This window comes from Episyrphus balteatus, chromosome 2 (assembly GCF_945859705.1).
Source record: "Episyrphus balteatus chromosome 2, idEpiBalt1.1, whole genome shotgun sequence".
NCBI lineage: Eukaryota > Metazoa > Arthropoda > Insecta > Diptera > Syrphidae > Episyrphus > Episyrphus balteatus.
Window position 1 is genome coordinate 26,930,147 of NC_079135.1, and position 27,925 is coordinate 26,958,071.

The 27,925-nt window shown below is 29.2% G+C and overlaps 2 protein-coding genes across 2 annotated transcripts in view; both read right to left on the reverse strand.

Moving 5' to 3' along the window:
- LOC129909204 (cuticle protein 16.5-like) overlaps positions 1-27,925 on the reverse strand; it is a 79,524-nt gene that overhangs the window by 43,888 nt on the left and 7,711 nt on the right. The gene's annotated exons all lie outside the window — the stretch shown is intronic.
- On the reverse strand, positions 5,681-6,570 carry LOC129909207 (cuticle protein 16.5-like). The gene is made up of 3 exons (XM_055986242.1): positions 6,412-6,570; positions 6,133-6,270; positions 5,681-6,067 (listed from the first exon to the last, which is right to left on the reverse strand). Exons 2-3 carry the CDS (start codon positions 6,142-6,144, stop codon positions 5,717-5,719), a joined length of 363 nt encoding a protein of 120 aa, XP_055842217.1. The 5' UTR covers positions 6,145-6,270; positions 6,412-6,570; the 3' UTR covers positions 5,681-5,716.

A 27,925-nucleotide genomic window follows, 5' to 3' on the forward strand; every position in this document is an offset into this window, starting at 1 on the left:
CTTTACATAAATTAAAAGTTAATTTGAGAATTGTATGCTGAAATTTTGACGACTCTATTAATTCCAGAAAGATTAATTAATGTTAAATAATGAAATAAATCATCCGCAATCAAACAATTCCTTCCACATAAAGACACTAACAGCAAATTAACTATACTATGTAATAAATTAAACTTCAACTTTAAAACCAAACAAATCTTGGCTGCTTGCTCTAATTAAGTGCTTTTGTGTTATGTAACTTTACAAAATTTTAACATAATTTATGCTGACAGAAAATAAACAAACAAACAAAAACAAATCCTTGAAACTTATCCAAGAAATAATAAACCAAAAACAATTCCAATTTATTCTACTATGCGACAATATTGACCAATTTTGCCCACACAATGCAAATAAATGTAAGTCACCAATGCAAATGCACCACTTCCACTTTATTTACCTATGCAAATTTATTGCTACGCGTTGCATACGCGAATTTCATGAGGCGAAGAATACCTACGTGCAAATTAACGCATATAAAAGCCCACACATATCACAGTTTAAAGCATATTCCAATCACAGCTCTTTCCATAAGCGGACATTTAGTTTTTTGCCAAAAAAATCAACCAAACCAAATCAAAATGGCCAAAATCGTAAGTGGTCTGGAGGATCCTCCAGAAAGTTATCCTTATTTTTCTATTTTTTTTTTAGATCATCGTTCTCTTCGCTCTCGTTGCCTGTGCTACTGCCAAGCCAGGAGTTCTTGCTCCATTAGCCGCAGCTCCAATTGCAGCTGCTCCTTTGGCCTACTCAGCTTCCCTGACTGCAGCTTACACAGCACCACTCGCCTACTCGGCTCCTTTGGCCTACCCTGCCCCATTGGCTTATAGTGGATCTCTTATCGCTCCTGGAGGCAGCAGCCGAATTGATATCCAAAACAACTACAATGCAGCTCTCCTATCAGCTCCTTATGCCTACGCTCCACAAACCATAGCTACACCAGCCGGTTTGGCCGCCTACAGAGCTGCTCCTTTGGCTTACACTGCTCCAGCTGCCAGACTAGCCTATGCCCCAAGACCTATCGCAGCTGCAGCTTACACCGCTCCAGCAGCCGCCTATGCTGCCCCCTACGCTGCTTCCTATGCCTACACTGCTCCTTTGGCTGCCGCTGCTCCCCTAAGATATACATCTTCACCACTTTTGCTGTAAGAAGACTGTCAAAAGCCTTTAAAAAAAACCCCGTAGAGAAGCTGTAAAATAAATAAAAAAAAAACCCTTTTCCCGTTTAGTCGTATAAAAAAGTATTTTTATGGAGTTTTTCTTGAATTTTTCTTCTTTTGCCATTTCAAGTGCTGTGGTCTTTTGGTGTGGAAAGTTGGACAAGGAAAAGGATTTATGTATCCTTAAGCTGTCCGTGGGTTTTAATCGTATATAGCGTTGAAGCGCTTCGCGCACTCTTGCCACTCATGCGGAAAGGAATGTTCGCTTGCTTGGTCGTTTTATTCTGTCGCGTTTTTCGCTAGCGTCTCCCTTTTTTGCCTTGGCTCCACATATATCGCCCAGGATAATTTGTTCACCGAGCCATTCAATCGGATTAAGGATATACACGATGCGGTATAATGCGGCAAAAATGCTAGAAAGTTTTTTTTTTTTTTATATGGAAGGTATTCCTAAACTCCGAAGCTCAGCATCGTCAACAATTTGAAAAATCAGTTTAAAGCTGAAACTTTGGTAACAGTTAGACGCTGTTGGTCTTCCAAATTTTTTTTGCTCCACTTTCAGAAAAATTCTGAGATCTATCTTTTACAACAAAAAAAAAAATGCCTCCCATTATTCATAAATTATTCTGAAAGTCCTTATCGTTTTGGGGCATTTTTTCTGCTGCGTTGTTGTTGGGCCTGGAGTTTTAGAGGGAGGATATGGGCTTGTTCTGGGTGGCATCGTTTTGGTGTTTCTTTAAAGTGACGACAACCGACCGACCAACCACACAACTTCAACGATGACATAAGTGAAATTAGATTTTTCCATGAATTTTCTCAAGGGACTATAAGGACTTTAAGTCAAAAATGTGTTCCTAGTAGTGGGTAGTTTGTCTCAGAGTTTAAAAAAAAAGAGTGATAGATAGGAAAAAAAAAAAATGTAAATTTATGCAAAAAACATGAGCTGTCTTTGGTGTGCCTTCCATGCGATTGTGTCGGTGACAGGTGATGCTGTTGTACCTTTACCAAGGATGGAATTCATTAATATTTTTTGGGTAACATCCAGTAAATTGGGTTTTTGGGTAACAAAAAAAAAAAAATGCTGGCAGGTTGTTTTTTTTTTTGCATAAATTGATGTCCTAAATACTAAATTCCTTAATTTTAATAAGAAAAACATACATAGATTAGGTAAGGGAATGAATATTAAAAATTCAATCAAAAGGACAAAATCGATTAAATATTTAAAAGTGCCAGAAAGTGTAGTATAAATAGAAGCTTTTGAATCCAGGTCTTTAAGATAACTTCTTTTCTTTTACGTTTTTTTTGAACTTTTTGTTTTCGGCTAATTTTTTTTTTCATTCTTTTCAGTTCAGATTAAATTCAAAATAGATAATATTACATGGTTACAATTTTTAGTTTGGAGTTTGCAAATTTATACCTTTAAACTTTTCAGAACATCAGAGACTGCAGTAAATTTCTGACTGACCTTTCGAAAATGGACAAGTTTAGGTAGAGATTTAACTTTGACCTTGATAGTTAAAATTTACATCTCATATGACCGATGAAATAAAATGTACGACTGCTCTTATAGAGTTCAAATTCGTTTTTCAAAGGAAAAAAACAACATCAAAAATCAAATTGAGCACTAAAACAAGTATGCAATTTAGTTTCTTTCATTAAGATGCGCAATTTTTTTGAAAAACTAATTTTTTGTAAATAACAATTTGTGCCAATTTCTAGTAATGGCATTTTGTAATATAATTTAAACTACACCTAAACTAAAATTTCAAAATTATTCAATTTCCCGTTTTCTAAAATTTGATTAAAAAAAAATTCTTAAAAACTAAAATACATTTATTTAATTTTTTTTTTTGAATTCCGTTAATAATGATTTTCAAAAAATATGCAATTTTAAACAATATCGTTGAAACCATTTTCGGCGTAAAAATTAACTGCTTCTTCGTTGTCCATTAAAATTATGTGCTCATCCAGTATATCCAAAGCGCAAAGGTACCTAGATTCGGGATGTCGTTGAGGGGCTGTCATTCTTCTCATCAGCTAATTGGGGTGAACGGAGATATTTCCTACAAGTATCTTCTCCGATTGCAGTGTTTATTCGGATGAGTTTATTCGGATACCTCATTTACTGTAGAACTCATACAGTTTCCGAATGTGAGATTCAACTTTTACCACTGTACAAATTTCTCTAAGCCCCATTAAATCATAGGAATTTCTAGTATAATCAAATTTTAACCGATTTAAGTGGTTTTACCTGTATTTTCTCAGTCGATTTAAAACCGATTTTCATAAAGAGTCATTGAAATTAGAAATAATTAAGTATTAATTATAACTATAAATTAAAAAATAACATATTTTAGTGCAAGTATAAGTTTAAAATCAATGTCAAAGACAGTATTTTGGATATTCTTGAGCTTATAAAGTCTAGTAAATGACTTCACTTGCAAATGAATTCACTTATAAATATAAAAGCGTTAAGTGGCCGTAATTATATCGAGTTTAAAATTTTCGAAAAACCCATTTTTGGATTTTTGTGAAAAATTTAATTTTAATTATTTATGTATTAATTATGTATCGAATAAAAATATGTTAAGAATGGTATATCAAATTTTTTTTTTTTTGAAAATTGTGCTAAAATTTTGAAAATGGAATATTTGAAAGCAAAAACAGTATATTTGAGTTTTAAAAATTGTTCTTTGGAGTGGTATGAAGAGTTTAATGGAAGCATACAGTTCATAATTTAAAAACACCCTTTAATCTTTGTTATTTTTATAAACATTTTTGGTTCATGGTTATTATATCACCTGAAACACTTTCACTCACTAAATTTGACAAGTATTACATTTTATTCAAATGGTATTTTGGCACTTGTTGTATTTCCCTAAAAGAATACGTTCTTATGTGAAAAATTAAAATAGACTTTATTGATTCTTTATTTTGTATGAAAAATAAAACCTAAGAATCAAATTTTACTACCGTAGTACTATTTTTAACAGTTTTTCACTAATATTTTAACCTTCATTTAATGGCAAAATAGAAACCCTAGTGAAACACAAATATGAACAAAGCCATTAATCTACTGTAGGTATTTGGTCGCTTGTATCAATTAAACAAATAAAAATAAAATGCACGACTGGATCGCACGAACTTGCTCTTAGAGTTAAAGTTGCTTTAATTTTTAAGACTTTTTATATGGAAAAAAAAAAATAAAATTCGTTTAAAAAAAAAATAAAATAAAATCTGAAATTAAATTGCCCTCCAAAACAAGTATGCAGTTTTGATTAATATGTTAAGATGCATTTTTAGAAAAAAATTTTCAAAATCGTTAGAGCCGTTTTTTAAAAAACTAATTTTTTATAAACAATTTTTTGGAAAAAATGTTTTAAATAAAATTAGTATGCTATTTTGTAGAAATCACTAATCAACATCTAAAAACAAAATTTCAAAAAAATTCAATGTCCGGTTTTCGAAAATTTGATTTTTCAAAAAAAAATTTTTTTAATTTTTTTAAAAATCCAAAAATTATTTTTTTTTTTTAATTTGTTTTTTGGTTTATATTTAAATTCTATAAATACTTCTTCACAAAAAATTTCGTTGAAATTGAATAAGCAGTTTCGGAGATAATCGAATTTGAAAAAAACGGTTCTATGGCAGGTACCGTTAATAATGATTTTCCAAAAAAAAATTTTATTAGAAGATAGACCTTAGCTTAAAACTAACATTTGAATTTTTCAAACAAAATCGTTGGAGCCGTTTTAGAGATATTTCAATTTTACTAAAATCGGTATATGACAAGTACCGTTATTTTTGGTCTAAAAAAATTCATTCCAAAAACTCCTCTGGAGAGTCGCCAAATAACGCTACATGCCAAATTTGACATTAATCGGTCCATCCGTTTAGGCTGTAGCTCCTTATACAGACAGACAGACAGACAGACAGACGGACTTCCGGGACCCACTTTTTTAGCATTCTCTACCATCGTAATGTCATGGAAAATGTTATCTCAACTTTTTTTTTGTACGAATGCATAACTTGATATACATATAGTACCTATATCGCAAGTAAAAAGTAGTTTAAGCTTGTTACAACTAAAGCCTAGTACGCAGCTGAAGCGAAATGAAATTTTATACAAAAAAAAAAATAAATAAATAAAAAAAATTCACACAGGAACACACAATTTTTTTAGAAAGTTTTTGTTGAAGTTCTCGTTCCATTTAGCATTATAAAATACTTTGAAATATTGTTTCGTATCGCCAGATGAACATACAATTTCTAACTTGATCAACTTTTTCTGTTCACCCTCTCTTTCACATGCTGTAAAAAAAAATTCAATAAATAAATACAAAAAAGCACGTATACGCCACAGTGTATTTGGACAACTTTATATTCTTTGTCATCAGTTTAAATAAATAAACAGAAAAAAAAAATCCTCTCAAGTATGTAAAAAAACAAAAATTTTAAAACATAAAAAAGTTTCTTTGGTTTTTCAATCAAGTTCATTTATTTTGTCCGTTATCATTTCAAAACACAAGAGGAGCTGACGCATATCTAAATGGGGCAGCCAATGGAGCCGAGTATGCGAATGGAGCTGCATATGGAGAAGCTATGTAGTTAGCGGCCAATGGAGCAGCAATTGGAGCAGCAAGAGGCGCTGCGACATATTTGGCAACAGGAGCAGCAACAACTGGTGCAGCAGCAGCATAAATTGGTGCAGTAGCGATTCCATTGTAATTTCTTGCGATCACTTGACTACTGGTGGCAGTAACAACTCCGGGAGCAGCAGCAGCAACTAAAGGTGCAGAGTATGCGAGTGGAGCAACTAATCCTGGCTTGGCAGCAGCGCAGGCAATAAGAGCCATAATGACAACGGTCTAAAATTTTAAACAAGTTGTTAGTTTATTGATCCGAAAAAAAAAAATCGTCAAAATTAACTTACGTATTTGAACATGATAATTTTGGGTTTGAGTTGGATTTGATTGTTTCCAAGAGGAGTGAGCTTGAAGTCTGTTTTGGTTGACGCCAATTCAAGACTTTTATATCAAATTGATGATGGATACGTGACCATGGGATATGTCTTGAATGGAAGAAGCTCATTGAAATTCGGTGAATGAATAATTTGCGTCAATTTTTGTTTTATTTTTTTTTTCGTTTGGCCTTTATTTGGTTCAATTTTGAAAAAAAAATAAAAAAAAATGGTAAGTTGTATGAATCATACATTTTTCTTTCTGCAGACTGCCTATAATTGACCTTGGTCATGAATGTCTATTTTGAAACAAAAATTATTCCAAAATGGTAGAGATTGATATTTAATTTTGAATTTTTTTTTCAACATCACATCAAAATGAAATTTTCTATTTTTTGATAAAAATAAATCTCCCTCTAAAAGTTAGTTAACCCCCCAAAAAAAACCTAATATTTTAAAGTCAAACTTATTGAAATAAATTATATAAAATAAAAAGTTCTATGTTAAATCCTTTGAGGCGAATAAAAATTAACTCCAGAGGAACGACGACGAAAAAAAAAACACATAAAGCCAAGTTGTCGTTGGAATTTATTATGATGGTGGTTCCCTTATAGTTTTTAAATTTTTATTTTTATCTCTTTACTGCATTCACGGTTTGTGTACACTTTAAATAAAAAAATAAATAAAAGAAGAATGTTCTATCAAAAGCTATGTGTGCATCCCAACCGGAAGTAGGATCAACTTTCAACAAACCTTTCAAGCGAATATAAAAATGTTCATCGCAGTTTTACAGTGTAGACATTTTCGATAAGGTACACCTAAGAATTTAAAAACCTAATGAAATAATTAAATTTAAATTCTTAAAGAGATAATGCGACTTTTCAAACTCATCTGAAATTTTTTTTGAAAATATTTGTATTTAAAAAAAAAATGTTGCTGAGACGAATTTCCTTCAAAAACTATATTTAATTAGGAAGATAATAATGTAGGTACAATTTTTGTGAAAACTTAATCAAAAGCGAATATTATTTCTAATTTTTTAAAAACTATAAGGTTTAAAGGATTTTTTTTATGTTATCAATTAAATATTAATATGACAGTTTCCTTAAAAAATTATGAAAATATGTACATAGTTCTTTCTTACTATATTTCGTTAAAATTTTATGTGGATCATTAGGCTGTTCGATAAGTTTTCGGCCTCGCCAATATAACGCAACAAATTTTAAACATTTTTACTTGCGATATAGGTACTATATTATATATCAAGTTATGCATTCGTAAAAAAAAAAAGTTGAGATAACATTTTTCCATGACATAACGATGGTAGAGAATGCCAAAAAAGTGGGTCCCGGAAGTCCGTCTGTCTGTATACGAAGCTACAGCCTAAACGGATATAGCGATTAATGTCAAACTTGGTATGTAGCGTTTTTTGGCAACTCCCCAGAGGGGGTTTTGGAATTTATTTTGAAATTCCTCAAAAACGGCTTCAACGATTTTGTTTAAAAAATTAAATAGTAAGTTTTAAGATAAGGTCTCTCTTTTAATGAAAAAAATTTTGTCCGAAAATCATTATTAACGGTACCTGCCATAGAACCATTTTTTAAAAATCCGATTTGCTCCGAACCTTCTTATTCGATTTTTACGAAACTTTCTGTGAACAAGCATTTATATAATTTTAATATAAGCCAAAAATAAAATTTCGAAAAGAATAATTTTTGGATTTTTAAAAAAAAATTTGAAAATTTTTTTTTCAAAAATCAAATTTTTGAAAACGGGATATTGAATTATTTTGAAATTTTGTTTTTAGGTGTTGATTTGTGATTTCTACAAAATGGCATACCAATTTTATTTTAAAACTTTTTTTCCAAAAAATTATTTATAAAAAATTAGTTTTTTTTTTAAAAACGGCTCAAACGATTTTGAAGTTATTTTTTTCTAAAAATGCACCTTAATGGATCAAATAAAACTGCATACTTGTTTTGGAGGGCAATTCGATTTCTGATTTTATTTTATTTTTTTTTTTAAAACGAATTTTATATTTTTTTTCAATATCTTTTTTGTTTTGTTTTTATATACCTACATTTCAAAAATTTCTATATAAAAAGTCTTAAAAATTTAAGCAACTTGAATTCTAAGAGCAAGTTCGTGTGACCCAGTCGTGCATTTTATTTTTTTTTTAAATTTTGTATTTGTTTTTATGTAGAACTTTTTTAAAATTATTAAGGTATATTTTCCTTTTTAAATTCTTTTCAGTCAGTTTGTCTTAAAGTTTTGCAGAGTATTGACTAGTTATGTTTTTTGTTAAGAGCTCATCAATCAAAATAATTTCCTTAAGTCATCAACTTTTACAATTGAAAACACTCCACTTTTATATCTTCTGTGAAAGAGAACATTTAGTTTTTTAAAACTTAGACGGTTACACTTTCAGTGCCTTGCCTTTTTACCTTTTTTTAAAGCCGATATGTTTTTCTTTTATTTATCATTCAAAGAAATTTCGATCTGAGAAATAGTTTTTGAAAAATTAATTTTCAATCCCAAAAAACTCCTAATTTTATTCTGCAAAATTTTATGTTGTCAAGTACAGTCACTAAAAAAAGAAAAAAAGGTTTCTTTTTATTTTTTACCAACGACAAAACATTTTTGCATCTAATATTCTGTTTACGTTTAAAAACATTGTATTTGGAAAACTAAATCAGTACTTAGTTATGTACATAAAATTTTGGAAAAGTCATTATCAATTTTACCATAAATTTTGTTTTCAAAATTTTAATTTTGAATTTATTCATAAAATAGTTTTATTTTAAATAAAAATTAAAGACGAGGTTTTTAACCTTACAAAAATGTATAGCATGTCAAAAACTTGGTACATAACTATTTTTGTCAAATATTGTAGAAATGAAATACAAACAAAAGCTTAAATTAAAAAAAAAATTAAAATATAAATATTATTAATATAGACACACAAACATGGTAATCCTATTCAAACGAAAAAAAAACTCCGAACAGTTGTTCTTATTTTAAAGATTACAACACACATTTTTTTTCAGATAGAAGAGAATATCAGCTAATTTTTGGTATTAGTTTAAGCCTTTTTCAAAATTATAGTTTTTATTCAAAATTTTTTTTTTGCCATTTGAATACGGTTGTTATGTTTTGTTGTATTACAATCTACAATAAATATTAACCCCCAATTTCAACGAATATTATTTTTGTATTTTTGTCAAAAAATATTTTACTTACTTAAAAATGTTGAAATCAAGCAACATTTGCTAAAAAAATAATTTTTGGATTAAAAAAAAAATATTCAATATTTTTTGTCAATTTATATTTTCTTTTTTGAAAATTTTGTATGCATAAAAAACTTTATAAACAAAAATGGTCACGAAAATTTTGAATTTTTTTTTTTCTCAAAATTCTGTCATTTAAAAAATTAAGTTTCATACTTTGCAGAAACTAGATAGTCCAACATTTATGGAGCAATATTGTGAAGCTTATTTTATGTATTTTAGTTTTTGTTGAGAAAAAAAAAATAAAACTTTTTATATCTCAACTGAAATGCCACTGACTGTAGTTCCTAGAAAAGTTTGTTCCCATCATAAGAGCCTTCAACAACAACACACAAATAAAAAAAAAATCCCAAAATGTCTGTTAGTCAAACACAAAATGAAAATACCACCTGCCTGTAAAATACTTCAAGCAAATTTTTCTGGATATTATCTCAGGAGAATTTATAAATTTTTTTTTTTTTTGTAAGTCCTTCTATAATGCCGTTTTCCTGGTATAAATAAGCTGAACAACAATTTTTTTTCCAGAATTATTCTTTTTTACTGTCGGGACTTACTTTGAAACCAACCAAAGGAAAAAGGGAATATTCCCAAAATTATTTTTAAACTGGTCAACAAAACTTAAAAAAAAAAAAAAAACAAAATAAACTTTGTTAAGGGATAAAAGGCAGAATCCTTATAGGAAAAAGGGAAGAAAAAAATATAATAATTGGACAATTAATGCAATTTTAGAATTTTTTCATGAAGAAATTTTTAAGGATATCTGCCCCTTCACTACGTCATTAGTTCGGTGATATAAACTTCAAAAAGTTTGACTTTGTTTTGGGTTATGGTTCTAAGAGCTGTTTGTTTGAGGTTAGAAAGATGACAAAAATAAGAGGGTTTAACATAAAAAGTTTTAAATAGCTACCTGCTATTATTGCCACAAGGCTTATGCATTTGAGTTGTTTTAAGCAACTTGTAATTTATTCAATCTGAGAAATGCCTTAAACATTAAAAGCTTGATTTTATTCAACTTCATTTTTCCCCTTTTTTCAATATTATTTCTTTCGATTAATATAACTAACAACTCATTTCATAAGATAACAACCGACTGACGGACGATGACAGGAAAAACTTCTCATTTTATATCTTCAGGCGCACCTGATGGAGTTGAAATAACCTCATCTGCACTTGAAAGAAACTAAGATCTCTCTGAACACTGAACAGTACAGAGGCCAGCGTTAATTAAATTGAACATCTATCTTCCGGAATTATGTCAGAATAATCGAAAAGTTTTCATTCTCAACACGATGCACTCTGGTTGGTACTTTTCTCTATAATATGATGGCCACAGGGCTGAACCTATACCAATACCTATCGAGTTATATCGCAGTTAAAAGAAGGAAGTGAAAAGTTTATTCCTCAAGCTATTTTACAGATTGATAAATACCTATAAGTATGTAGGATGTAGGCACCAGTGCAGTTTGAAAACTTAAGAACTACTTTTTGCGACTCTCAATCATGTAATCAAAATGAAACCTTTTCACGTTTATTTCGTTGAAACTTTTTGGACGTTTCGAATTTTTGATGGTTGTTGTTGTCCGTTCGTTTGCTTTATTACTCTGACTGCGTAGTAATTGGGTGGACTTTCAAGGACTGAGGATTTTTAGGAAAAAATGCCATCATCTTTTCTGTGGACAGTAGCTTTTAGAAGATTTTGAAATTTTATCATCCGTCTTGATTCTAGATTCATATTTAAAATAAAAACAAAATATTGTAATCAATTGAAAAGTGAAAACAAATCATGTGCGCAATTCACACGTGGTAGAAGTGAAACCTTAAAAAATCATTTTCCTTGCTGAAAAAAAAAAAACAAAATCGAATAAATCTAAATTTTTTTTATTTCATCACCTTTAAATCCATATTTTTTATATGACAACCTATAATAAATTTTTATCATTTAAAAGCATATTGTTTCTGCTCAAATTATTTATATCGAACATGTCTATACAACATCTACAAAAACTTTTCATAACAAAGAAAAAAAAAAATAACAAAAATAATAAAAAAATTATTAAAATCATTTTAATTTTAAGTGGAGCAATTGAATATAATTCAATTTATAAATTGAACTTATGAATTGAATCAATCACTTTGCACCAAAAAAGCCAAAAACATCAATGTTTTTCTTCTTCTAACACCATTAAATATATTTTTGTAAATGAAAACCTATGTATAAATTGTATATCATCTGAAAGGTTATTATTTAACCTTTTATATGAAGTTTCAATCATATTTCCAACCATGTCGTAATTTCAAACTGAGATTACGATAATGATAAAATTAAAAAATAGAAAAACACACTAAAAATTTATTAAAAACCAACTTCGATAATATTGAGGAAAAGTTGTGATACAATTTAAAATTGTTATTATTTGTTGTTCAAAAAAAAAACTTATACATTTTTAAAGAAGATTGTGAATCAGCAATATTTGCTGATGATACAGCAATACTATCATCGCATAAGTTCAGTCTCAATATTGAGACGAATCTCAAAAATGCAATTGAAGTATTGGAACGTTATTACAACAAATAGAAAATTAAGCTTAACTTGGAAAAAATGCAAGCGATCTTTTTTTCAAGAAAAAGAAAAGCTTGCTATCTTCCAAGTAATCAGCTGCAAATCAGTGGTATAAATGTTGATTGGGAAAAATCAGTTAGATATCTTAGTGTATATTTTGATTCTAAATTAACGTTTCAGGAACATATAAATAAAACACTGAAAAAAATAAGTGTAGCCATAAAAATGCTTTACCCATTTATTCATAGAAAGTCTCTGTTATCAAATAAAAATAAGATAATACTGCACAAAGTAGTTTTTCAATCTATCTTTCTGTATGGTTGTCCCGTTTGGGGAGATTGTGCAAAATGCCACATGCAAAAGCTACAAATCTCGCAAAACAAGATTTTAAAAATGATGTTGAACCTACCATGGCATTATTCAACACAAGATCTACATAAAAGAGCAGGTGTTGAATTGATTTACGAAAGAATTCAAAGATTTAATGAGCGATTTATATTAAAATGAAGTTTTGCTGAAAATAGCCTCATTAGTGAATACTGCTTATAAAAATAAAATAATTTTTTTCTTAATTTGTACATATTTGTATCATTTAATGTTACGTTTTTTGCTTAATTATATCTTTCTTTATTTTACTTACATGTTAATTATTTATTTATTTATTTTCTTTTTTTTTTAATTTATTGTTTATTTATTAATTTATTTGTTTTATTTATTTACGTGTTTATTTATTTTTGTATATATTTTTTGTAATTATTATTTGTTTATTTCAATTATATTTTTGTTTATTTGTTTGTTTATTTATTTATACATCTATTTATTTATTTATTTTTCTATTTATTTATTTATTTATTTATTTATATTTATATATATATATTTTGAATACAAATGTTTAATCATCTAGTCATTTTAGTTTTAAGTTTTCTTCTTTTTTTATATAAAAAATAAATAAAAACCAAAAAAAAAAATCAGAAAAAGAAACAAAATTATATAAAAATATAAAAAATATAAAAAAAAAAAATGTTAAATATATTACTATTATTGTTATTTATATATATATATTGTATTTTTTTTTTTTTTATTGAAATGATGGTTTTTTCTTTCGTGTTTTCCTTCAAACTCTCTGTTATTATGTAAATAAATATTGTAAAAAAAAAATAAGGTTTCAGTAGAAAGATATTATATATCAAATCTCTGTATGAAAAATGTGCGGTGGCAATCCTTGAAAAAAAAAATTATAACGAAATAAAGAAATCTATCTAATCTACATTTTTAAAATCAGTTTAATTTTGCCAATAAATAGAAAACAATAGAAAAAAGCAAAAAAAAAAAAATATTAAAAATACAATAGAAAAAAAAATCATGCGTCCGTTTAAAATAAAATGCACTACTGGGGCCGCACGTACTTGCTCTTGCAGTTCAAAGCACTTTTATGTTAGCTTACTTGAAGATTATAAGAAACGTAGGGGAAGAGCCGGCATGGAGGCCAAAATATGTTAGTTAAATACAATTTTATTTTATTTGACTTGATTTTTTTGAGAAAAACTAAAAATGCAGTTTTACTGCAATTACTTTGAATATTACGTATGTAAAATTTTATCAAAATCATTAGACCCATTTTTGAGAAAATTGCAATAACTCCATAATTATGTACGGGAAGAGCCGACATCCGGGATTTAAAAAAATGTAAAGACCATATTTCCACTCTCCGTATTTGTTGAGAAAAACTAAAAACAAAGTTATGTTAGAACTATGTACAGCATTACGTGTGTTAAATTTAATCAAAATCGTTAGAGCCGTTTTCGAGAAAATTGCAATAACTCCAAAATTTTGTATGGGAGGTATACGTTCTAAGCGAGATATTAAAAAAAAAAAAACCAACCTTGGAAATTTCAAAAAAAACATCCATACCAAATTTTAACAAAATCCGTCCACCCGTTTGGGCTGTAGCTACTTGTACAGATGGACCGCACGGACGCACCGACGCACGCACAGACCGACAGACGTCATGACGAAACCCACTTTTTTGAACTTCTCCATCATCGTAATGTTAGTTTTGATTAAAACCTCAAATTTTTTTTTTTTTGACACGAAACCAATACTTGCCCTGAGCAAGTAAAAAAAATTGATTTTTCGAAAATGGAAAAGAAAAAATTTTTCTCGATTTTCACATTAAGGTTATTATAAGTTTATGGGATTTAACGTTTAAAATGTTCAAAAAATTTATTTTTTTATTTTTATTAAAAGTTTAAGCTTATTTTCTACACCGAAAAAAAAAACCAATATCAATTTTACATTTTTTAAATATCAGCCAAAAATGCTCTATAAAATGTGTTTTATGATATATAAAATGTTAAAACAATATTTTTACTATCAGGATGATATTTAAATGTCACATTTTGAATTTTTTTTTTTTTTTTTTTTGTTAATTTATTTGCATTTTTTCATATCAATTTTGCATTCCAAATTATTGAAAAATATTAAATAAAAAATTCTTAATGTGTACTAATTTAAAGGCGCTTTGTGTTTTTTCGAAGTAAAATATATTGTCGTTTTCGATTGGTTTCACTCAAGAATTCAATCATTCTGAAATCGAATGGAACAGTTCAAGTTGCTTCCACTCAATTTTGTTTTTTTTTTTTTGTTTTGTGTTTGTGAAATTTCAAATGTCAAATATTGATATAATTTTTTTTTTTCAAACTAAGAAATTATAAAAATTATAAATAAATAAGTGAAGACGACGGAAGAAGAAAATAATAAAAATATCATTCCACTGCATTAAGGTACCCATTTTAATCTTATTATTAATTTTAATTTAATTTAAATTTTTGAGTTTTTTCCATTGTCTATCATTACTATTAACTTACAAAAAAAAAAAAAAAAAAAAAAACTACTTTTTATAAGTTCAAGTGCTTGAAAAGTTAGTTTTGGTTTGGAAATCAGTGATCCTAATCATAGATCAGTGGGTTTTTCAATACTTTGAAAGCAAACACATTTCATAATAATATGGACCTTGTATGTGCCTCAGTTTCGAAAAAAAATCGAGTTGTATACATCCAAGTGATAAGCCGAAGGATTTGTGGGTCACTATGGTGTATGTGTGACATTTTTTTTTTTTTCTTAGAAAGTATTAAAATAGTAAAATCGAAAGACAACATTCTCAGATTAAAGGGAAGTTGTAGCTGGTTTTGTAACATGGTTTTCATTGCTAAAAAAAAAAATAAGGGCGATTTTTTGCATTTAATTGATCCAAAATTGCATTAATTTTTTTTATTTTATTGAAACTAAATGTTTTGTACATAAAATATGCTACAAAAAAGTAAAATTTTATCACATTAAAAATAAAATAAAATTTTAATGAAATTGTCCAAAGTTAAATCGTTTATTTTGAAAATGGGGATAAGTCCATTTTATAAATATTTTCAGGCGAAATAAGAAATGGATACACATTTTTTTTTAAAGATTTATTTACCATACTGTTTTCAATGTCTTTGAAGTTCTTATATTTCACTTAAAATAAGACAAAACAAATTTGGTAAATATTTAAAAAAAATGGAAAAATTTAATAAAATGCACTTATCTCCTTTTCAAAATAAGCTAAATTTAATTTATTAGTTTCGTTGCGATTTAAACATTTTACTTTTTTATTTTTTTTTTTTTTTTGTAATTATTCTTTTTGTAAAAACTTAAACACATATTTATTTAAATCATAAGAAGCTTTTAGTGCAATATTGTAAGAGTAAAGGTCCTCGTACCTTCTGACTCCAAGCAATTTGCATTAAAATGACTTAACCATTAAAAAAGAACTCCCTCTCCACAAATCACTTTTTCAATCGCAATGAAATCTCTACTTCCTGCTTTGAATTTGGAAAATCAGCTTTTAATGTGACGACAAGAATGAACCCTACATGAATAAATGAGAGACTAGACTCGACTTGTAAAGCAAACCGGAAGAAATATGAATGAATAATAATAATAAAAAAAAAAAGAACGAATTCTCAAAAAATTCACCTGTAGTCATCATCAAACATAATCTTACCCAATTCCACACATACACACTCACAGGACTCTTTTATTTAAGATGAAGATAACCTCAAATTTATTATAAGGCCAGTTTAATGCAGTGATCTGACTTTATCATGAGCATAGAGCAACTTTCCCATCATCCCCACTCACACACACACACACACACACACGAATGTCATTATGCTCAAGATGATGATGCTACTATGATGACGGAGATGTTCCAAGAAGATGAAGTTGATATCGTCCTATGATGGAAACACCCGGAACGTGACTTGAATACTAATACAGCAACATTGTGAGTTTCCTTTCCGGGAGCTAGACGTATAGAAGACAGTTCCAGGACCTACTAATTCAATTCATGGGAGGGCAAATAATCTTCAAAAGAATTCTATGTCTTCCTTGCTCCTTCCGGTTTGGCAGCAGCAGCAGCAGCAGCGGGGGCTATTCAAATTTATTTTGGCGATAGAAACTTAAAAAAAAAACTACCAGATTCTCTGTGTGTCCTTTCATCGACTGCATTCTGCAGTAATGTTATTTCACTTAAATTATTACCCCCCAGGCAAGGGAAAAGAATTCTCTCTCCTGCAGTGAATCTGCTCTGGTCGTTTACCCTATTTCACCAAAAATAAAAAAAAATTAAAAGAAAACTCTCAAAAACTCTTACCACAAATGACGAAGAAAAATTCCATCCAAATGCAAATTGCTGCTACTGCTGCTGTGTTGGGCTTTGGGGCAAAATAACAAATCATTGCTTGGTTGTCCTGGTTAATTTTTTTTTTTTTTTTTTGGTTGAAACTGCTGCAAACGAAACTTCTTCTAAACTGGCTAAAAGCAGCGTTAACTTGAGATGGTTTATAAAACTTGGTGCCAATTAAGTGTATGCAGTCGGAAGCAGAAGAAGAAGAAGAAAAACTGTGTGGAAAAGAAAACCCCTTGACGAAAAAGTTTTTTTTACGAGGAAAAGTCGATTAGGCGCTTGTTGTGTATTTTGTTTTGGCCCGCTGCTGGCTGCTCTCTCTGAAGGCGACATGACACAAAGACGGCAGCAGCAGCAGCCCCTTCACGACGACATTAAAACTTTAGACTATTTCTCGCCGCCCCCAAAAAATTTGCGTAACCTTTTATTAGAGTTATATACCTTCTCTATCTTTCTCATTTTCTCTAGAGAAATGGACAAAGTCTTAATAATAGGAACATGAAGTACGGGCCAACAACAACTATATACTTGAGAAAGAAATTGCATTGGGAAGTTTTTTTTTTTTTTTTTATTATTATACTCTCCACTCTTAGCCATCACCAACATCAAAGTTATAATGCCAAAGCTGAGCAAAGTGAAGGCAATTTTAGCAAAAAGTTTTCCAATTTTTTAACCATCAACTCGAGAGAAAAGTTTGCTTCAACCCAACAATATAATTTAGCGGAGTGAGGAAAGAATTTGTTGGAAGAAAAGGTAGATAGAGTGGGTAAGTTTCTACCTACTTTTGCTTCCTTAGCATCAACTGGAGAATTTTAAGTAATTGGACAGGAATATGGATTAATTTGGTGTAGGCGACCGCAGCGGTTATAGAGTTTTCTGTAGATTTTGGTTATAAAATATTTAACTACTGCGTCTTGGCAATTGATTCTTGATGTCGTTCAAAATTAATTAATATTTTAACTTTCGAATTTTAGTCCCACTTTGAAATAAAGGGCAGTTTGATTTAATGAAAAATTTTAATTGTTTCGTTGTTATTATTAAGCCGATAGAATTGGGGTTTTTTTTATAAAAAGTTATCACGCCTTTCCGATTCTTAAATTAAATTTTTTTTCTGTATTTAAAGATTATTATTTTTTATTAATTTTGTAATTCTAAGAAGAAATGCTTTTATAACGCGATAGAGCTTTTGAGATAGTCCCTATACTGGAATCTCTCATTTGAGAGTTTTTACCGGAAAAGTTTTTCGGAAGTTTTTAAAATTGTTGTAAAAATTTGGGCGTGCTCTATCCGAATTTTTGACTTTACCACATCGTATCTTGTGCTCTTTTTTACTATATTGGAAAAATGGCATTGAAAAATTGTTTTTTGTAATTTTTATAAATAATATAATTTTAAATGCAAAAATAAAATAGTAAAAGTTAATAACAAGTTACATAAACAATTTTTTTGTAAAAACAATTTTTGGGGGTTTCTGTGTACAACAATCAAAGAAACCTTCATAAAAGAAAAAAAAAAAATGAAAACAATAGATAAATGTAGTAAATATCAATTTTTGTTCAACTGTTTTTATGCGACTTTTGCATGTAAACCTACAATGAAGGAAGGTTAGGCAAAAGTTTCGTAGAATGCAATAGTTTTTTATGTTAAAATTCATCAAGAACAAAATTTAGTTTATTTTTTATGAACATTTGTTTTAAAAATTACAAAATTACTTCAGTGCTCCAAATAAAGTAGATAGGCTATGCTATAGGTATTTCTATTATTTTCTTCTAGGTATAACAATGAGTTTTTTTGTATTTCAATTTTTAACGTTAGAACCCCTAAAAAACAATTTTATACACAAAGAAAATTGAAACGGACGAACATTATAAATTTGTATTTAAAATTTATTTTTTATTATTTTTTATTATTTAAAAATTATTTGTAGGTATGCAAAAAAAAATTAACAAAAGTATAAGGCTGGGATAGACCTCTGGTGCAAACGACAAATCGTTGAGTGGTTTAATTCCCTGATCTGAAAAAAAAAATCGATTTTTTGTTTTTGGAAACAGGAAAACTGCAAATTTTTCAAAATTTTTATTTTATATGTCACTAAATTATTTCTTTAAAATCGCAAATTTGCTTAAAAATCAAATGAAATACCTAGTTTGTAAATCCAAATCATTCAAAAAGATGTTTGAGTTTTTTTTAAATCTTATATATAAAAATGAGTTCGTTAAGTGTGTGTGGCCGATAAACTCGCGTTTGGCTGGTCCGATTTTGGTAATTTTTTGTTTGTTTGAAAGGTATTAATATGTAGATGGTTTGTATAAAAAAAAATAATACCTTTTCTCCCACTTTCACATAGCTGTCAATTTGTACGAGTGAAAAAACACTCTTGCTTTTTAAAAAGTTTAACTAAGCTTTATTTGTAAAAAAATATATTAAGACAGGCTTTCAAAATAATAATTATCGTTTATAGTCTGTGATGCCTGTCAACGTTTGAATTTGCTTGAAGCAGACACTCATTGGGACTCAACGCTTCCTGGTGCATCTGTTTTGTCTTCGCCACATCATATTGTTCTCAGTAAATATAATCATATCTTATCCTTCAAATCCACTCGAACTTTAGATTAGGATTAGATGTGATTAGGATTAGATACACCGAATGCGCCGTGTGACATTAAATCCACATTTGGATTACACAAATGAAAAAATGTATAATCAAGTTGTGATCTTTATTTAGGCCACGTGTTTTGTTTGATGATTGCGAATAAAGCATTAGCACAATTATAATTGGTTGCTCCAAATCGTGAAGAGCAAGATGTTCTTGATCAAGAAATACTACGCGGAAGGCAATACAATTGCGTTGAATTAAGAATATTTGTGCAAACCAATTCCCGAAGTATGACACTATTATGCAAGGTGTCATCAATCAGAGTTGTGGTTTGTATTTCTTAGATGCACCCGATGGTACGGGAAAAACATTTTTGATATCATTACTTGTACCATAAATACGATCTGAAAATAAAATTTGTACCGAGGAATAACGTGACATGCTTAACTTTAATGGCAAGGATCGCATTTCGCATAAACATAGAAGCTCTGATCGTCTGGATAGTACGTAATTTTCTTAAATTTGGAGTAGTTTTTTTTTTCGTATAAGACCAGACAAGTAGGTACGTTAATCAAATAAAACAACATCCTCTGATCATTATTGGCTGTGCTGCTATTTCAGGGAAAGGAAAACGCCATAGCTCCAGACCAAAACAAAAGGAGCTTGGGAACGTTTTGATTTTACGATTTCAGAATAGGCTCGAGACTCGAAGCATCTATATCTATGCAAGACTGGGTCCTTGCCATAAAGTTAAGAATGTCACGTTATTCCTCGATATACAAATTCAAGTATTGGACCGGTCTGATAATTCTCCCGGCATGAATTCCATAGGAAACTTCTTTTGGAGCTTATTCCCTTATGTACGTTATTTGTATCAAAAAGTATGAATTTTTTGACTTTTTTTAAGGCAATCCGTATCTACATGATAAGCGCAGGTAAATGGGATAAAAAAATTAAAGACATTTCGACAAAAACTTTAAAAATTCAGCACCATGAACCAAAAAAATTTTTATATTTTTTCGCTTGGACCTAATAATATGGCAAGGCTTTTTGATACATTATAGTCCTGGTATATCCAATGAACTCAAAAACTCCGTTTGGTAATTTGATACATTGCTTTCATTTGTGATAGGGTCAACCGATTTGTAGGCAAAACATTGTGCATTTATATAGTTTAAAATTGTTGCATTGATTTCAGAAACATTTTTATTTGTAACAGCCATTATTGCACGTTCACTCAGCCAAGTATGATTTTTGTAATTTGTCTTTATACTTGGAAAAACACTGAATCAATTCATTTTTTGAATTTACATTGAAAAAATTGTTTTGAAGTGTAATTCGGCCTTCCGAATCAAGTGCCGCTATTCCATTAACAATGTCCAATAACTGCATAAATTACAATAAATTGGTTAATGTTCATTACAATAAACCAGTTTTTTTCGGTTTAAATGTATTTTCAAACAGGTTCTATTTTTTTAAAAAGTACACTCAGCGAAGCGGGTGGGGGTTAGCTAGTTTCTTATAAAAATTAAATAATTTATTTAATTATAATTGAAAAATAAAAACAAAAAATATTTTGAAAAAAGAAAAATATGCATAAAATAATTTTTCAATTTTCTCAAAAACTAGAAGACATAGAAACATATAGTTTTCAATGTTCGATAAGAAATCAATTGAGGCATTCTGGACAAAAATAGTATAAAATGAGTTTAAACAAATTTTTTCACCTATTTTTAACTTTGAAATCGATTATTTCACAAACAATTGGTTATAATATATTGATTTAAAAATTATAATTAAATGTACAATTTTGCCTTTCGGAAATGGTATCATTTATTACTGTAAGTGTTGCCGTTGTTTTTTAATATTTTTTTTTTTATATTAATAAGTTTTTTTTAAGAAAACCGCCTCTCCCACCTAAACGGGGGAGATAGACCCCTTTCCCATAGAAAAAATGTTTGTATTGAACTCCTCTAAAAGAACCTGTTATCAAATCCTTCTACGTGCCAAAATAACATTTTTGTTTTAGGCCTAAAAATTCGAGTTTTTATATCTTTTTCTAAGCCAATTTTGAACTGATTTTCATAAAAAATATCTCGTTTTATTTGGAAGTAAATATTATTTAAGAATATATTTTTAAAACAGCATGTTGTTATGAAAACGAAATAAATGGAATTTTTGAACTTTGTCAGCTTATAAATTCTAGTTGGTTTAATCAAACCACTTGTTTGAAAAATTTTTAAAAAGGTCTAAATGTCTTCTATCTAAAAAAAGAAATCTAAAATGGGTACAAATCAGACGAAGCTAGATTTTTTTCAATGGGTCAAGGTCCAAAAACACTCCAGTGCAACTAGTTCTACAAAACGTGATAGGTTTCTGCCCGCGTATATTTTAAAACTTTGTTTTTGTAACACAGTGTTATTAAAAGTATTCTTTTTTCAAATTTTTGCATGCAAGACTTTAGAATTCTAAGCAACTTTAAACATGATCATATACAGCCAACGCCGAAAAAACCTTCACACTTATATTTAACGTTGCTTGGACTATTTAGATGTAATATTTCAGTGTGAATCTCGTTTTTTGCCCTTTAAAGTAGGTTTATGTTCTAGAAATGAGTTTAAAATTAGAAATGTGCAGCTTCGTAAAGATGGCCCTAACACCTTGAATTATTGTTGTTTTTCAAATTTGGAAATATGTAGGTATATTTTTTTATAACTTAAAATATACATAAATACAATTTAAAAACTCAAAAAATTAATATAAAATCAAATAAAAATAACAATCATTTAAAATTATCTCAGGACTACTAAAAACAGACATATTGTTTTATTAAGCAGTTATACTACTAGCGTTTTTTTTTTTTTGTCGCGGGGTGTATCTGTGTGCAAGTTCACTAAGTTGTATTAAGGCAACAAGCATAAAATTTCAAACATTTCGTGTCATACGATACTGCAAATCAGTGGCGTATTGAGGGGGGGGCTCAGGGGGCTCAAGCCCCCCCCAAGCCTCCAAAATAATGTTACTATTTAGCTGATTTCATCATAATCTACATGATCAACTGAAACTTCTTCGTAAATCGTAGAGATTTAGAGGCAGCTCAAATGATCGAGCCCCCTCCAAATTCTAAAATGGTTGTTTGTGTTTGTTTGAGTAAGTGACTTAGTTGACGTTGAGGTTTGGGATTTTCTGGATTTTAGTCCAATTCAGAATTCTTCAAATAATTTGTTTGTTGTTTTGACGTCGAATAACATCACCGTTAAATTTTGCAAAGCTTCTTATGCAATCACGTCGTATTTTATTGTCTTGAGTATATTACTTTTTTCAGAAATAATATTTTTTTCAAAGATATTGGAAATACAATTTTTTTATATCTCAATATCTTAGTGGTCAACATAACTAATGGTTTACTTAAGCAAATTCCAGTTTGTGCTTCTGATTTGTATTAAAAAAGCAACATATTATTAAAAAATATATATTTCGGATTAAACATCAAAAGAATATTTCATTGAAAACTAGTTTTTGAGACTTTTACGTTCTGCATTTCACTTTTTGAGCATTCACTTGCGTTGCCGATAGTGAAATTAGGTGTTCTACTTTTTTTCGCTCATTTCGTTTTTCTGATCGAATACAATTCGCTTTGTTTCTGCTCGTGAACTTGGTATCTTTTTCAATGAATCTCCAATTTTTGGACAAAATATTATCAAAACTTATATTTTTATTGTTTTGTAATGTTTATTTGTTGTTAATTTAATACTAAATACATAAAACACATGAGGCATGAAATATCATGCCTCTGTGTTTGCAACCTCATTCGCTTTACACTTTATCTAATTCATTTTTCTTTGAAAATTTGCAATAATATCGCCCATGTTCTGCATTTGACTAACATATTTCATATGTCTCGCAAAATGTGACTTTTTCTTTTTTCTTTTAAATTCTGCTTTTTTCCAATAAAGTTGCCAATAAAATTGCATCCATGTTCAAAGTAGCAGTAATTTAACTTTAGAAACAAAATAAAAATGGATGATCCTTCAGTTTTGACAGTTCGAAGCATTTTCGAAGTTTTCGAAATCGATCGAAGATCAATTTCACGTGAAATTGAAAAGTGATACCAGTTCACTTTCGGTAGAATTGCGGAAATATGGGCATTTATACCAAAAAAAGTGATGAGTATAGCTCAAAAACTGTAAACAGTTTTGAATTCAGCACATGAAAAAGTTCGAACGAAAAAGTGTTTTTTTTTTTTTTTTTTTACAGATTACTAAGCACCTTGCTGTTTGTGTAAAATGTTTGGGATACAAGAACTTGGAAAAATAGCTACTTTGAATGTGAAAGGAGACAGTAGTACGAAGTTGTTGGGAGCAGTAAAATGCTACTATACGACTTTCAGTACCGCAGCACAGCGCTTTTCTCTCAATCAAAGATGAATAAAAAAAGAGACAAATTTATAGTACATTTAACTTATCAAAAATTTTTGAAAAATTTTTCAGCCCCCCCCAAATTTTTTTCTGGATACGCCACTGCTGCAAATAAGATAAGGGGACAGACAATTTCCCAAAAATCAAATGGGTTACCTGCATTTATCTTTCTTTGTAATGACTTCTAAGTGCTAGGTCAGAAAAAACACTTTTTTTGGTTAATTTGATTGAAAATAATCACCAAAAACTATCACAATAAAAAGTCAAATTTTTACCCTCTGATTCTCATATTTTTACTGCTATCGTTTTTCACACTGTCAAATCGTAAAGATTCATAACTGAAGACACCTCTTTGACCAAAGAAAGATTTTAATCTTAGAAGTTAAAATATAATACAACAATAATAATTAGAAAACTCAAACAATCAAAAGGAATTTTCAATCAGGCATTATTTCTTGAAGACAAGAAAAAAAAAAAAAAAAAAATAATGTGTGCAATTCACACGTGGTAGAAGTGAAACCTTAAAAAATCATTTTTCTTGCAAAAAAAAAAAAATAGAAAAAATCTACCTATTTTTATTCTATCTCCTTCAAATCCATGTTTTTTATACGACAACCTAAATAAATTTTATATCATCTGAAAGCTTATTGTCTTAGCTTATATACATTAATGTCGATCATGTCTATGAGACATCTACAAAAAGAGCTAGAATTTTTTGAACTCGATCAATTTTCATCAAAAAAAGCGAAAAAACACGTATTTTTATTTTCTTACGCTATTAAATCCATTTTTTTCCCTTACAACCTATACAAATTTTTACACCATCTGAAAGCTTATTGTCTTAGCTCAAAATATATACATCGATCAGGTGTATGAGACATCTACAAAAAGAGCTAGAATTTTTTAAACTCGGTGAAATTTCATCCAAAAAGCAAAAAAACATTTATTTTTATGTTCTCATGCTATTAAATCAATTTTTTTGTTTGACAACCTATACAAAAATTTATACCATGTGAAAGCTTATTATTTCACCTTGTGTATTGATGAAAGAATCTTATTTCAAAGATGTCTACAAGAGAAGTTAGAATTTTTTAAAGTCAACCATGTCGAATTTCCAGACTGAGATTACGGTACCTCCTCCACTGGTAGCTGGTCATCGCCAACAGATCTCCACAGGCGTTTTGAGGTATTTTTAAATTTTTTTCGATTTAAGATTGTGTAACTTGTATAGCACGTTACGTTATGTGTGATATATCAAATAAAAGGTTATGTTATCAGCATGCGTATTAAAATTAAATCAAATTTGTATGTGCACTAGATCAAAAGATATAACGTGTGTTGGAAAAGAACATCTTTTTACCGTTATCTCCGAATTTTGAATATGAAATTAATTGAAATTTTGTACAATTATAATTTATTTAATTACCTATCTACAGTACAAATTTCATTCATCTATCTATTAAAAGAAAAAAGTTATAACAAGTTGAAGTCGTGTCGCGTTTTCGTTTCATCTTGTTTCAAATCACTACGATACTAAAGAAGTTTTCACTTCAAAAACTTATCCAAAGAATTAAAAGAATTTCTTAGATCTTAAGAAAAAAATATAATGTGACTTGTTTGACAAAATGGAAAGACAATCCTTTTGAGTATCATTCTTAATTAAAAAAGACGACAGCCACAACAAACCATCATCAGCACCAAACCTATAGCGGATAAGAATAATAATTCTTCTTCGAGCGCATTCTGTTGATGACACTCCTTATTAAAAGTAATCACAATGCGCGATATTCGCCTTCTATAGAAAGGTATTAGAATCAGGACTTGAGTTATGTATTTAGTCATGACTGTAAACTTGTGCGGTATCAGCAGAAATAAACTCGGCATTCTCAAGTGAATAGGAAATAAAGAAAAAAAAAAAATATGAAAAAAGCAAATATTCCTAACATCTAGTAAATGAGAACAAACGAAATGTCAACCCCATTTGGCTTTGTCACTTTTTACCTTTTCAGACAAACCCTTTTCTCTCTCCCTGGCGGGCGCATCCGGAATAGTACACGGCAACAACAATAATCAAAACACAAAACCAACCAAATGACATTCTTAAAAGTAACAAACATTCCAATATAAAAAGATGTCCTCCTCATCGTCATAATCGTCATCGTCGTCATCAGGATCCTTATCGCCGAATGCACCACCACCACCACATTGAGGTAGGAAAGCATTCAGCAGCGCAATGAGCAGAAGTTTTTTTTTTTTATTCTCATTTTTATGTTTTTTTTTGTTCGATGAACGGAAAAAGGATACAAGACTTGTAAATGGAAATAGATTCCTCGGGGGAAATTGAAAAGGAGCAAGAAGTTCCACAACGCGCGCGACGCGACAGAAATGGAGCAAAAGATGCATTTGGTGTTGCTATTACAGAAACACGATGCAAAAGAAACTAATGTTGCTTCTGCTCCTGTTAGCTTGTAGCTTGCTGCAAACATTATAAGAATTTTATTTATTTTAAGCAGCAGAAGTAGTCAGCAAAAAAAAAAAAAAAAAAATCGAGGTATAGAAGAAATTCCATTACTAGCTATCGTCATTTGGGGAGAGCACACTACAAAAAAGGTGTATACAATATTCGTATATAGATGATGTTGGATATGGAGGCACCACCTGCTTTTTCAGGAGATGGAAATTCATTATTCACCAGATAGCATGTCCTATTAACTTCCGACAGGAGAGTTGGTTTCTGCTGTTTATAGTCAACGGATAACGAGGCTGGATGCCGATGACAGGGTTTTTCTGCTTTGTTAATATTTATTAAAATTCATTAAAAGTTCACGTAAATGTTAAGAAGTTTGCATTAAAAATCTAATGGAATTTTAAAATTGAATTGATATTAATCAAGATGGTAAAGTAAAGGGGGATTCGAATACAGAAATAGTGCGATAGTTTAGGAAATTGATACCAACAAAATTGGATTTTTGTCCACAAATAAGAGCTTTTAATTTCTAAAAGAGATATTAACACATATTATTTGAATAGAAGAAAATTTGTATACCTACTCCCAAAATTGATAAAAAAAAAACAAAGAAAACGCCTTTATTTTGTATCAAGTTCGATGGTCAGCTCTTTTGTTTTAAGTTATAGCCTTATGCTGGATATGATTAAAGTGGAGGATAATCATAAAATTGGCTTGACAAAAACTGTACTTTATTCAAATTAAATCTATATTTGGAGAATTTTTTTTTAAATGTATGAAGCAGCTTTGAAAATGGCGATCAAATAAAAGAAAAAAACATTTAATTGCATTCAGTTGGATTTTTTTTTTTTTTTTTTCTGAAAAAGCACTTTGGTCTTCAGTCTAGTTCATTCAAGTTAAATAAGCCTGATTGAATGGCATTAATTTTTCACAATATTCAACTCGGTTTTGAAAGTACATAAATAAGATTTGACAATTTTTAAATATTTTGAAATTTTTATAACCATGAAAGTATTTTTCTAAGACTTTTTTTATTGAACTTGGTTTTATTAAAAACGGGATTAGTTCACCAACACAAAAAGAAGTTTCCAATTAGGATTTGACAACTCACCATCAATGACAAAACTTTCAAATGATTTATGTAGCTTAGGCTACAAGTAAGAGTGGCTAACCACGGCTTAGCCAATATAAAAGTAAGAAAAATAAGGCTTCCTTCAAAAAAATAGAATGGTGTCTTTCTGTTCAAAATCTACATCCTATTGATATTTACCAGAGTTTGGGACTTGCTGACACATCGGCATCTTTCTCATCAGTTACTGAGGCTAACGAAATAAAATGCATGACTGGGTCGCACGAACTTGCCCTTAGAGTTAAAGTTGATTAAATTCTTAAGACTTTTTATATAGAAATTTGGAAAAAAAATAAAATTCGTTTTTTAAAAAAATAAAATAAAATCTGAAATCAGATTGCCCTTCAAAACAAGTATGAAGTTTTGATTGATATATTAAGATGCATTTTTAGACAAAAAAATTTTCAAAATCGTTAGAGCCGTTTTTTAAAAAACTAATTTTTTATAAATAATTTTTTGGAAAAAAAAGTTTTTAAATAAAATTGGTATGCCATTTTGTAGAAATCACTAATCAATCCGGTTTTTGAAAATTTGATTTTTCAAAAAAAAAAATTTTCAAAATTTTTTTAAAAATCCAAAAATTATT